A 12,514-nucleotide genomic window follows, 5' to 3' on the forward strand; every position below is an offset into this window, starting at 1 on the left:
GCTTACTGGGAGAGGTGGGAGCAGTGCTGCAGGTGGGTCCTGAGTGTGAGGAAACTAGCTACGTGTAGATGCTTACTGGGAGATGTGGGAGCAGTGCTGCAGGTGGGTCCTGAGTGTGAGGAAACTAGCTACGTGTAGATGCTTACTGAGAGAGGTGGGAGCAGTGCTGCAGGTGGGTCCTGAGTGTGAGGAAACTAGCTACGTGTAGATGCTTACTGGGAGAGGTTGGAGCAGTGCTGCAGGTGGGTCCTGAGTGTGAGGAAACTAGCTACGTGTAGATGCTTACTGAGAGAGGTGGGAGCAGTGCTGCAGGTGGGTCCTGAGTGTGAGGAAACTAGCTACGTGTAGATGTTTTTGAGAGTGAGAGGAGCAGTGCTGCAGGTGGGTCCTGAGTGTGAGGAAACTAGCTACGTGTAGATGCTTACTGGGAGAGGTGGGAGCAGTGCTGCAGGTGGGTCCTGAGTGTGAGGAAACTAGCTACGTGTAGATGTTTCCTGAGAGAGGTGGGAGCAGTGCTGCAGGTGGGTCCTGAGTGTGAGGAAACTAGCTACGTGTAGATGCTTACTGGGAGAGGTGGGAGCAGTGCTGCAGGTGGGTCCTGAGTGTGAGGAAACGAGCTACGTGTAGATGCTTACTGAGAGAGGTGGGAGCAGTGCTGCAGGTAGGTCCTGAGTGTGAGGAAACTAGCTACGTGTAGATGCTTACTGGGAGAGGTGGGAGCAGTGCTGCAGGTGGGTCCTGAGTGTGAGGAAACTAGCTACGTGTAGATGCTTACTGGGAGAGGTGGGAGCAGTGCTGCAGGTGGGTCCTGAGTGTGAGGAAACTAGCTACGTGTAGATGCTTACTGGGAGAGAGAGGAGCAGTGCTGCAGGTGGGTCCTGAGTGTGAGGAAACTAGCTACGTGTAGATGCTTACTGAGAGAGGTGGGAGCAGTGCTGCAGGTGGGTCCTGAGTGTGAGGAAACTAGCTACGTGTAGATGCTTACTGGGAGAGGTTGGAGCAGTGCTGCAGGTGGGTCCTGAGTGTGAGGAAACTAGCTACGTGTAGATGCTTACTGAGAGAGGTGGGAGCAGTGCTGCAGGTGGGTCCTGAGTGTGAGGAAACTAGCTACGTGTAGATGTTTTTGAGAGTGAGGGGAGCAGTGCTGCAGGTGGGTCCTGAGTGTGAGGAAACCAGCTACGTGTAGATACTTACTGGGAGAGGTGGGACCGGTGCTGCAGGTGGGTCCTGATTGTGTTTGGAGAATCTTAGAGTCTTACTTAATTGTTCCTCTATAGGGCCACCAGGTCCTACTAAGAACAATACTCTATTAATTTTTTTTGTTATTATTCAATAACAGGATTGAATTGCCTCACAGCTAGCATTGTTGGGAAATTAGTTGTTCCATGATAAGTTTCACCTTGTGAGTGCTGACATTTTATTTTTACAGTATTGGATGAAAATACCCTAAAATGTGTTGCAGTGGTCTTCACCTCATTAAATGGCCTACCCCATACATCATTCTGCCTCCTCCTAGTGACCAAGCCCTACTGATCTACGGGCCATTTGCCCATACACTAAGTGACTCTAAGGTTTCTGCCAAGGAAAGAGGCAGAAATATAGCTTGTCAAAGATTGCCTTTAGCTACACTGGTAAGGTATTAAGATCTGGTCTGCAAGGAGTGCGTGGCCTTTGCGTGTGTGACCGTCCCAGGACAGGCTGGGCCTCGTCCTCAAAGGAAGTAGTGCGTGGCCTTTGCGTGTGTGACCGTCCCAGGACAGGCTGGGCCTTGTCCTCAAAGGAAGTAGTGCGTGGCCTTTGCGGCGTGTGATAGCCCCGGACAGGCTGGGCCTCGTCCTCAAAGGTCGTTTTCACTCTTGCTTCTCAGTTATGCTCCTTCTCACAAGCCTGATCACTGGAGAAATGTGGAATTGCTGTAGTTTTATCATTTTAACCCCTCAAGAGTGATGGTCATGTCCTTAGCCACTAAAAGGTAATTATTGGAAAGATTTTTCAAGTAATTGTTTTTTGCTACATTTAACAAAGTGAGTAGAATAATTTCTATACTTAATATGTATAAGGTCCTCTGATGATGGTCCCAGAGTCATTATATATTTCCCAGGCGTGGTCATAAGAACTCTTCCCCACGACCCTCCCTGGCCGTCGCCTCTGGACTCTCTTGCTGGCTGGGGCAGCCTGCCCTCTGTCCCCTTCCTGACCTCCAACCACATGCATTGCCATGCTGCTAATAATCACCCAGATGAACATATATTTTTAAACAGTAAGGTTCCTTTCTCACTCCTCCAGCTCTGCCCACTGTGGAAAATGCAGACCAGAGTCACAAACTTTCCTGTTTACAAGGGTCAGGCCTCTAACCTGAGGACCCAGGTTCGAAACCCTGAGGTCACCAGCTTGAGTTCGGGCTCACCAGCTTGAGCACGGGGTCGCTGGCTTGAGCACTGGATCCTAGATGTGACTCCATGGTCGCTAGCTTGAGCCCAAGGTCACTGGTTTGAGCAAGGAGTCACTCGCTGTACTGTAGCCCCCCGGTCAGGGCAGATATGAGAAAGCAGTCAGTGAACATCTAAGCTGCCAGAGTGAAGAATTGATGCTTCTTGTCTCTCTCCCTGTCTGTCTATCCCTATCTGTCCCTCTCTCTGTCTCTGTCAAAAACCCCCACAAAAAAACAAAAAAAAACAGAAGCTGACTTGGAATACCGCTAATGTTAAATGCTGTGAATTGGTGTTAAGAGGTAAAATAGAATCAATATCATGCTCCGTAGTTTCCAGGAATTAAATTGCCCTAATGTTTGGTCCTAGATCAAAAACTAACAAGGCATGGTATTCACTTGTTTTCTCATAAAAATATCAAAACTCCCTGACCCTTTCCTAAAAGGTATGAAGTTATTTTTCAGCTAAAGCATCTGTTGGTATGTATCCACACCATAATAGTGATGTTTCCAATAATAGATTTGCAACTAATATGAACTCAGGCAACTCATGTAAACTTTCTAAGCCTGGGTTAACTTATCCATAAAATGAATGTAATGTAGGGTGGTTTTGAGTATTAAGTGAGATAGAATATATAAATCTTTATAGAATCTAGCACATAGACATTTAATATATACTGTATTTCCCCATGTATAAGACACACACTTTTCCAAAAAATTTTGGGTCTAACAATTGGGTACATCTTATACAGTGTTTGTAGTTTTTTTTTTACTTGCATTTCCCACTTTTTCACACTTGTTTTTGAGCTCATTATTATAGATTTTTTTTGCTTGCATTTCCCACTTTTTTGCACTTGTCTTTGCACTCATTGTTTCGCACTTGTTACTGGGGTAGGTTACATTTTACCATGTTCTGCCCAGAAATGACTCAGAAAAGATTTTTTTTTTTGTATTTTTTCTGAAGCTAGAAACGGGGAGAGACAGTCAGACAGACTCCCGCATGTGCCTGACCGGGATCCACCCGGCACGCCCACCAGGGGCGACGCTCTGCCCACCAGGGGGCGATGCTCTGCCCCTTTGGGGTGTCGCTCTGCCACGACCAGAGCCACTCTAGCGCCTGGGGCAGAGGCCAAGGAGCCATCCCCAGCGCCCGGGTCATCTTTGCTCCAATGGAGCCTCGGCTGCGGGAGGGGAAGAGAGAGACAGAGAGGAAGGAGGGGGGGTGGAGAAGCAAATGGGCGCTTCTCCTATGTGCCCTGGCCGGGAATCAAACCCTGGTCCCCTGCACGCCAGGCCAACGCTCTACCGCTGAGCCAACCGGCCAGGGCCCAGAAAAGATTTTTATACAGTGCTGAATTCAAGTTAAAAGTGACCCAGTTGCCTGACCAGGTGGTGGCGCAGTGGATAGAGCATCAGACTGGGATGCTGAGGACCCAGGTTCGAGACCCCGAGGTCACCAGCTTGAGCGCGGGCTCATCTGGTTTGAGCAAAAAGCTCACCAGCTTGGACCCAAGGTCTCTGGCTCAAGCAAGGGGTTACTCGGTCTGCTGTAGCCCCACGGTCAAGGCACATATGAGAGAGCAATCAATGAACAACTAAGATGTCACAATGCGCAACGAAAAACTAATGATTGATGCTTCTCATCTCTCCATTCCTGTCTGTCTGTCCCTGTCTATCCCTCACTCTGACTCTCTCTCTGTCTCTCTAAAAAATAAAAAAATAAAAAAAAGTGACCCAGTTTGCAAAAGTGAATGGAAACTGTGCTGCTGATCGTAAAATTGGTCCTCCTCCAACTGAGAACTCAATCTGAGACTGGCTACGGGAAGAAGAAACCCTACAGAAAACGTTATGAGAGAAGAAGGTATGAGAGGCAAGTCAGCAAAATGGCCTGATTTAGAGGGAATTGAAGACATGGATTGAAGAGTAAAGGGCATTGGAATTCCTGGGTCCACAGAGATGGTCCAGCATGAGGCAAGAAGAATTGCTGATTTCAAAGGAGAACACAATGGGTGCTTCAAGTTCATGAAACAGAATGGACTAAGCATGTGTACATGCACCAGACTTGCCCAAAAGATGCCTGAAAGCTATGAGCTGAAAGCAGTCAGTGAACATTGTTTTGTCATTCAATGTCAGAATTTCATCATTTTGTCATTCAATGTCAGAAGACACATCAGTTTGAGTTGGGACAAATTACAAATATGGATGAAGTCCCCTTCCATTTGATGTCCCACATAACAGAACTATTGATAAGAAGGCAGTGAAAACTGTAACTGTGAAGACAAGTGGACATGAAAAGAGCCACTATACAGCTGTTCTAGCTTGTTGTGCTGACGGAATCAAGCTGCCTCCTATGCTGATTTTCAAATGCAAAACAATGCAAAAGAAGACATTCCTCAAAGAGTGATTGTTCACGTTCATGACAAGGGTTGGGTGGATCAGGATGGGATGAAGATCTGGTTTGAGAAAGTTTGGAGAAGGAGACCAGGTGGGCTCTTACACAAACCTGCCCTATTGGTGCTTGATCAGTTCAGGGCACACACAACAAAAAACACAAAGATTACTGCAGAGCAAAAACCAAAACTTGCCGTTATACCTGGAGGCTTGACATCCCAGCTCCAACCACTTGATGTCAGTATTAACAAACCCTTCAAAGCTGCCATGAGCGACAAATGGAACCAATGGATGAAGTCTTCTGGGGACAATTTGACACCTGCAGGAAGAGTGAAGAAACAACTATAGGAGAAGTTTGTACCTGGGTGAAAAGATCCTGGGATAATATCAAGATTGAGATCATTGTCAAGTCATTTAAGAAATGTGGCATTTCAAATGTCATAGGTGGAACTGAGGATGAGGCAATATATGAAGACAGTGATTCGTCATCAGACACAGATGAGGACAAACTAACGGATGGGAGTGTTGACAGTGATGAGGAGTTGTATGAATTTTATGATGAAGAAAACTTGAGTTCAGTAACTTCATGTAAAGATTTTTATTTTCAAATTTCAGGCCCCAAAATTTAAGATGCGTCTTATATATGGGAACGTGTTATACATGGGGGAATACGGTGGTTGTTGGATTGATACTATTATTTGTTTGGGTCAGAGTCTTCTAGGCCATTTTAAACTTAAGCTTTTAGATTTAAATCTTTTATCTTGTGTATTTTGTTACATTTTTAACATCTTTATTGAGACATAATTCCCATACCATAAAATTCAGCCATTTAAAGTATACAATTCAATAGTAAATTCATAGTTATGCAACCATCATAATCTAAGTTTAAAATATTTCATCACAACACAGAGAAACTTTGTACCTATTGGCAATTACTCCCCATTCTTTTCCCTACCCCCTTACAGCTCTAGGCAACCCCTAGTTTACTTTCTGTATCTATAGATTTATTTGCCTCTCTGGACATTTCATGTCAATGGAATCTTACTACATGCGGTCTTTTGTGACTGGCTTCTTTCACTTAGCATGAGGTTTTCAAGGTTCATCTGTGTTATAGCGTGTGTTACTACATCTTTCCTTTTTTGCTGATAGCATTTCTTCTGTTGCTGTATATTGCTGAAAATATACCACACTTTCTTTACCTATTCATTAACTGATGGATATTTGGGTTATTTCCAAGTTTTGGCTATAATGAAAAATGCCTTGTGAACATTTATATTCAAGTTTTTGTGTGGACTTGAGCTTTCATTTTCTAGGAATGGAAATGCTAGGTCATTCCTGGTACTCTGTTTAACAATTTCAGGAACTGCCAAATTGTTTTTAAATTGGCTGCACCATTTTAAATTTCTACCATCAATGTATAAGGGTTTTCATTTTTCTACACCCTCACCCACACTTGTTACTTTCCGAGTTTTGCATTGTAACCTCCCAGTGGGTGTGAGGTGGGACCTCAGAGTGGTTTCGGTGTGCATTTCCTTAGTGACTAATGATTTTGAGCAGTTTTTCATATGCTCTGGCCTCTTGTATATCTTCTTTGGAGAAATGTCTATTCAAATTCGTTGTGCATTTTGTAATTTGGTTGATTGTCTTCTATTATTGAGTTGTAAGAGTTCTTAATATATTCTTGATGCAAGTCCCTTATCAGGCATATGATTTATGAATATTTTCAACCCATTCTGTTTGTTGTGTTGATATTACTTTTATTAACTGATAAATCTAGACCTCTATATATTTTGCACTTCCATGACATCTTGATTGATTTGCACAAACTCTCTTTCCAGCCTCTATTTCTCTACCTTGCTCTCCAGTCTGTCCACGAGCCCCTTCAGGTTCCTGAGGAATACCTGAAGCCATATGACTTCATCCAAGATAAGAACAGGCGTCACTATGCGGCAATGGTGTCCCTGATGGATGAAGCAGTGGGAAACATCACCACAGCCTTAAAAAGGCGTGGTCTGTGGAACAACACAGTGCTCATCTTCTCCACAGGTAAGCCAGTCAATAAGGACGTCATCTCTTGGCAAAGTTTAAGACATAGTATTTGATAAATGGGATGAACACAAATTTGAGCATTTAGCAGTTTCTTATTAAAATAAATGCTAACTGTGGGATTAGAGACATGATCGTAATGGATAGAAAGATGTGTCTAAGGAAAAAGAATTGTGGGCTTCCCCACCTTTCTTCAAATACCAAAATATTCCGGGAATATGCTTGAAAACAATGCTTTCTGAGTACATGTGTGTGGACATCACTCAGCTGGGCAGTGAATCCTTGGAATGGCTTGTTCTCAGCAACCTCTACAACCTCGGCTCTGTCACTAGCACTGCTCACTACAGGAGACTCTGTATCATTGCAAAGAGACAGAGTGTGACATTATGAAGACAGGTAAGACATGGAGCCATTTAAATCTAGGCTAGAGTCTCCAAATATAGATTTTTTATATTAAAATTTTCTGACAATAAAAGTTACACATGTTGATTATAGAAAAAAACAGAAAAGAAGAAGGAAGATGTTTTTTGAAAATCATTTTCATTATGGCGATATCATTCTGATTTGAAATCTGTTATATATGTAATTCCACCTCCCCTCCCCATTAGGCGTAGTTTTCTATAGTTTCCCTAAGGAAGTACTTTGGGTATAGATCTTGGTTTACTTACTATGCTGAGAACTCAGAGAATATTTTCTATCTGAAAACCTAGCTCCTTTTTTTATGGGAAATTTTCTTATTTACTTCAGAATTGCTTGACCCTCCATCCTATGTTTCTCCTAGTCTGCCTTTACAAAACTCCTGTTATTTGGATATTGAGACTAATCCTCTAATTTTCTCTCTCTCTCTCTTTTACTCTCCTGTTTTTTTCTTATTTTTATTTGGGAAATTTTCTTATATTTAACAGTTCTATTCAATTTATTGAAACTACTATAGTTTTGTGTGTTTTTTTGTATTTTTCTGAAGTGAGAAGCGGGGAGGCAGAGAGACAGACTCCCGCATGCGCCTGACCAGGATCCACCTAGCAAGCCCACTAAGGGTTATGCTCTACACCAGGGGTCCCCAAACTTTTTACACAGGGGGCCAGTTCACTGTCCCTCAGACCATTGAAGAGCCAGACTATAAAAAAAACTATGAACAAATCCCTATGCACACTGCACATATCTTATTTTAAAGTAAAAAACAAAATGGAATAAATACAATATTTAAAATAAAGAACAAGTAAATTTAAATCAACAAACTGACCAGTATTTCAATGGGAACTGTTGGCCTGCTTTTGGCTAATGCAGGGGTCCCCAAACTTTTTACACAGGGGGCCAGTTCACTGTCCCTCAGACCATTGGAGGGCCAGACTATAAAAAAAACTATGAACAAATCCCTATGCACACTGCACATATCTTATTTTAAAGTAAAAAAACAAAACAGGAACAAATACAATATTTAAAGTAAAGAACAAGTAAATTTAAATCAATAAACTGACCAGTATTTCTTTTTTTTTTAAATAAATTTTTATTAATGGTAATGGGATGACATTAATAAATCAGGGTACATATATTCAAAGAAAACATGTCTAGGTTATTTTGTCATTAAATTATGTTGCATACCCCTCGCCCAAAGTCAGATTGTCCTTCGCCACCCTCTATCTAGTTCTCTGTGCCCCTCCCCCTCCCCCTAACTCTCCCCCTGTCCTCCCTCCCCCCACCCCTGGTAACCACCACACTCTTGTCCATGTCTCTTAGTCTCATTTTTATGTTCCACCAATGTATGGAATCATGTAGTTCTTGTTTTTTTCTGATTTACTTATTTCACTCCTTATAATGTTATCAAGATCCCACCATTTTGCTGTAAATGATCTGATGTCATCATTTCTTATGGCTGAGTAGTATTCCATAGTGTATATGTGCCACATCTTCTTTATCCAGTCTTCTATTGAAGGGCTTTTTGGTTGTTTCCATGTCTTGGCCACTGTGAACAGTGCTGCAATGAACATGGGGCTGCATGTGTCTTTACGTATCAATGTTTCTGAGGTTTTGGGGTATATACCCAGTAGAGGGATTGCTGGGTCATAAGGTAGTTCTATTTGCAGTTTTTTGAGGAACCACCATACTTTCCTCCATAATGGTTGTACTACTTTACAATCCCACCAACAGTGAATGAGGGTTCCTTTTTCTCCACAGCCTCTCCAACATTTGCTATTACCCGTCTTGTTGATAATAGCTAATCTAACAGGGGTGAGGTGGTATCTCATTGTAGTTTTGATTTGCATTTCCCTAATAACTAATGAAGCTGAGCATCTTTTCATATATCTGTTGGCCATTTGTATCTCTTCCTGGGAGAAGTGTCTATTCATGTCCTCTTCCCATTTTTTTATTGGATTGTTTGTTTGTTTGTTGTTGAGTTTTATGAGTTCTTTGTAAATTTTGGATATTAGGCCCTTATCTGAGCTGTTGTTTGAAAATAACATTTCCCATTTAGTTGGCTGTCTGTTTATTTTTATATCAGTTTCTCTTGCTGAGCAAAAACTTTTTATTCTGATGTAGTCCCATTCATTTATCTTTGCCTTCACTTCTCTTGCCATTGGAGTCAAGTTCATAAAATGTTCTTTAAAACCCAGGTCCATGAGTTTAGTACCTATGTCTTCTTCTATGTACTTTATTGTTTCAGGTCTTATATTTAGGTCTTTGATCCATTTTGAATTAATTTTAGTACACGGGGACAGGCTGTAGTCGAGTTTCATTCTTTTGCATGTGGCTTTCCAGTTTTCCCAACACCATTTGTTGAAGAGGCTTTCTTTTCTTCATTGTGTGTTGTTGGCCCCTTTATCAAAGATTATTTGACCATATATATGTGGTTTTATTTCTGGGCTTTCTATTCTGTTCCATTGGTCTGAGTGTCTATTTTTCTGCCAATACCATGCTGTTTTGATTATCGTGGCCCTATAATATAGTTTAAAGTCAGGTATTGTAATGCCCCCAGCTTCATTCTTTTTTCTTAGGATTGTTTTGGCTATTCGGGGTTTTTTATAGTTCCATATAAATCTGATGATTTTTTGTTCCATTTCTTTAAAAAATCTCATAGGGATTTTGATGGGAATTGCATTAAATTTGTATATTGCTTTGGGTAATATGGCCATTTTGATTGTATTTATTCTTCCTATCCAAGAACAAGGAACATTTTTCCATCTCATTGTATCTTTTTCGATTTCCCTTAACAATGCTTTGTAATTTTCATTATATAGGTCCTTTACATTCTTTGTTATGTTTATTCCTAGGTATTTTATTTTTTTTGTTGCAATCGTGAAGGGGATTATTTTTTTGAGTTCGTTTTTTAATATTTCATTGTTGGCATAGAGAAAGGCTATGGACTTCTGTATGTTAATTTTGTATCCTGCGACCTTACTGTATTGGTTTATTGTTTCTAATAATCTTTTTGTGGAGTCCTTCGGGTTTTCGATGTATAGGATCATATCATCAGCAAAAAGTGATACCTTTACTTCTTCTTTTCCGATATGGATGCCTTTTATTTCTTTGTCTTGTCTGATTGCTCTGGCCAGAACTTTTAGCACCACGTTAAATAAGAGTGGAGAGAGTGGACAACCCTGTCTTGTTCCTGATTTAAGGTAGAAAGTCCTCAGTTTTATGCCGTTTAAAATGATGTTGGCTGATGGTTTATCATATATGGCCTTTATCATGTTGAGATATTTTCCTTCTATACCCATTTTGTTGAGAGTCTTAAACATAAAATTGTGTTGTATTTTATCAAAAGCCTTTTCTGCATCTATTGATAAGATCATGTGGTTTTTGTTCTTTGTTTTGTTGATATGGTGTATTACGTTAACCGTTTTGCGTATGTTGAACCATCCTTGAGATTCTGGGATGAATCCCACTTGATCATGATGTATTATTTTTTTTATATGTTGTTGTATTCGGTTTGCCAGTATTTTGTTTAGAATTTTAGCATCTGTATTCATTAGAGATATTGGTCTGTAGTTTTCTTTCTTTGTGCCATCCTTGCCAGGTTTTGGTATGAGGGTTATGTTGGCCTCATAAAATGTGTTTGGAAGTATTGCTTCTTCTTCAATTTTTTGGAAGACTTTGAGTAGAATAGGAACCAAGTCTTCTTTGAATGTTTGATAGAATTCACTAGTATAACCGTCTGGGCCTGGACTTTTATTTTTGGGGAGGTTTTTAATAGTTTTTTCTATTTCCTCCCTGCTGATTGGTCTGTTTAGGCTTTCTGCTTCTTCATGACTCAGTCTAGGAAGGTTGTATTGTTCTAGGAATTTATCCATTTCCTCTAGATTGTTGTATTTGGTGGCATATAATTTTTCATAGTATTCTACAATAATTCTTTGTATATCTATGATGTCTGTGGTGATCTCTCCTCTTTCATTTTGGATTTTATTTATTTGAGTCCTGTGTCTTTTTTCCTTGGTGAGTCTTGCCAAGGGTTTGTCAATTTTGTTGATCTTTTCAAAGAACCAGCTCCTTGTTTTATTGATTTTTTTCTATAGTTTTTCTGTTCTCTATTTCATTTATTTCTGCTCTGATTTTTATTATCTCCTTTCTTCGGCTGGTTTTGGGTTGTCTTTGTTCTTCTTTTTCTAGTTCCTTAATGTGTGAAGTTAAGTGGTTTACTTCGGCTCTCTCTTGTTTGTTCATATAGGCCTGAAGTGATATGAACTTTCCTCTTATTACTGCTTTTGCTGCATCCCAGCTGACCAGTATTTCAATGGGAACTACGGGCCTGCTTTTGGCTAATGAGATGGTCAATGTCCGGTTCCATATTTGTCACTGCCAGATGTAACAAGTGTTGTGACGTGCTTCCAGAGCCGTGAGGCATGCATCCCACGTCACTGGAAGTAGTACTGTATGTGAGCGATGCCATGCTTTGCGTCTCTCACTGACCACCAATGAAAGAGGTACCCCTTCCGGAAGTGCGGCGGGGGCCAGATAAATGGCCTCAGGGGGCCGCATGTGGCCCGCGGGCCGTAGTTTGGGGACCCCTGGGCTAATGATATGGTCAATGTCCGGTTCCATATTAGTCACTGCTAGCCGTAACAAGTGACGTGTGCGTCCTCTGTCACCGGAAGTAGTACTGTACGTGAGCAACGCCGCGCTTTGTGGCACCACCACATACAGTACTCCAGGAGCACAGGATGCATCCACATCCACTGACCACCAATGAAAGAGGTGCCCCTTCCTGAAGTGCGGCGGGGGCCGGATAAATGGCCTCAGGGGGTCGCATGTGGCCCGCGGGCCATAGTTTGGGGACCCCTGCTCTACACATCTGGGGTGTCGCTCTGCTGCAACCAGAGGCAGAGGCCATGGAGCCATCCTCAGCGCCCGGGCCAACTCTGCTGCCATGGAGCCTTGGCTGCAGGAGAGGGAGAGAGAGATAGGGAGAAAGGAGATGGGGAAGGGTGGAGAAGCAGATGGGCGTCCCTCCTATGTGCCATGGCTGGGAATTGAACCCAACCCAAGACTTCCACATGCCAGGCTGACGCTCTAACACTGAGCCAACTGGCCAGGGAGTTTTTTAATTATCAAGGAATCATGGCCCTGGCCAGATGGTTCAGTGGTAGAGCCTGGCATGTGGATTTCCCGGGTTCAATTCCTGGTCAGAGCACACAGGAGAAGCAACCATGTGCT

The 12,514-nt window shown here is 42.1% G+C and overlaps 1 protein-coding gene across 2 annotated transcripts in view; it reads left to right on the forward strand.

The window, feature by feature from the left end:
• Positions 1-12,514, forward strand: part of ARSB (arylsulfatase B) — a 266,796-nt gene that overhangs the window by 48,478 nt on the left and 205,804 nt on the right. For both annotated transcript variants that reach the window (XM_066381697.1, XM_066381698.1), the window contains exon 4: positions 6,658-6,865. In XM_066381697.1, the coding sequence (XP_066237794.1) occupies positions 6,658-6,865 (208 nt within the window). The remainder of the gene's footprint in view (positions 1-6,657; positions 6,866-12,514) is intronic.

Source organism: Saccopteryx leptura, chromosome 4 (genome assembly GCF_036850995.1).
Source record: "Saccopteryx leptura isolate mSacLep1 chromosome 4, mSacLep1_pri_phased_curated, whole genome shotgun sequence".
Lineage (NCBI taxonomy): Eukaryota > Metazoa > Chordata > Mammalia > Chiroptera > Emballonuridae > Saccopteryx > Saccopteryx leptura.